Source organism: Chrysochloris asiatica, unplaced genomic scaffold, assembly GCF_000296735.1.
Source record: "Chrysochloris asiatica unplaced genomic scaffold, ChrAsi1.0 scaffold03684, whole genome shotgun sequence".
Taxonomy (NCBI): Eukaryota; Metazoa; Chordata; class Mammalia; order Afrosoricida; family Chrysochloridae; genus Chrysochloris; species Chrysochloris asiatica.
The window spans coordinates 1-704 of NW_006412202.1; the positions used below are offsets into that span (position 1 = coordinate 1).

The 704-nt window shown below is 55.4% G+C and overlaps 1 protein-coding gene across 1 annotated transcript in view; it reads right to left on the minus strand.

Annotated features, from left to right (window-relative positions):
* Positions 1-5: 5 nt before the first annotated feature.
* The window catches only part of LOC102812152 (eukaryotic translation initiation factor 3 subunit D-like), a gene marked incomplete at both ends in the record, with an annotated part of 7,479 nt that continues 6,780 nt past the window's right edge, over positions 6-704 (minus strand). The window contains 2 exons of the mRNA XM_006878100.1: positions 6-261; positions 449-591. Coding sequence (XP_006878162.1) covers positions 6-261; positions 449-591 — 399 coding nt within the window. The remainder of the gene's footprint in view (positions 262-448; positions 592-704) is intronic.

Genomic DNA, 704 nt, shown 5'->3' on the forward strand with positions numbered 1-704 from the left:
TCCTCCTCTTCCTCATCTTCGTCAGAGCTGAAGGTGCCGTCCGGCAGGCTGTAGACACGAATGACCTGCTTGTTGGGGTCCTTGAGGATGAGGTACTTGCCCTCCTCCAGCTTCATGCAGATGTCAATGACGCAGCGCAGGATGCCCCAGGCGTTCTCCACACTCAGGTTAATCTGGCTGGCGAACTCATTGGGCTTGAACTGCTGGGTCCCCAGGATCACGTGGCGTGAGGAGTCTTTCACATGGTACCGGGACACGTACCTAGTGGGTGCAGAAAGACTTTAGTGGTGGCTCAGGCTGGCACCGAGAGATGTCATGCTCATGGGTCAAAGGTCCAAGAGTGACACTTGGTGGTTTTCTTAAGGAAAATGGGGAAGGCCAGCCTCTTATCTTTCCACCCAGACTCCTCCTTTCAGAGGACCAATGAGAACGTAGGACTGAGCCTCACCCAAGCTTCAGGTACTCGGATCCGGCCAGCAAAGCACAGCAGGTCCACCGGGCCAGCTTGTAGCTGTTGTTCTTCAGCTCCGTAGCAATAACAGCCCCTCTCTGCGAGTCCAGTTTCTGACGCCAGTCCACGCCGTTACAGTGCTGCGGAAGGAGAGCCATGTTAGAGCAGTGAAGGCAGCGAGTGGGGAGACACCCTCACTGACCACCACTGAGAGAGTTATCAGTTAACAGAAGTGGCAGCTGCTCCCTTCTAG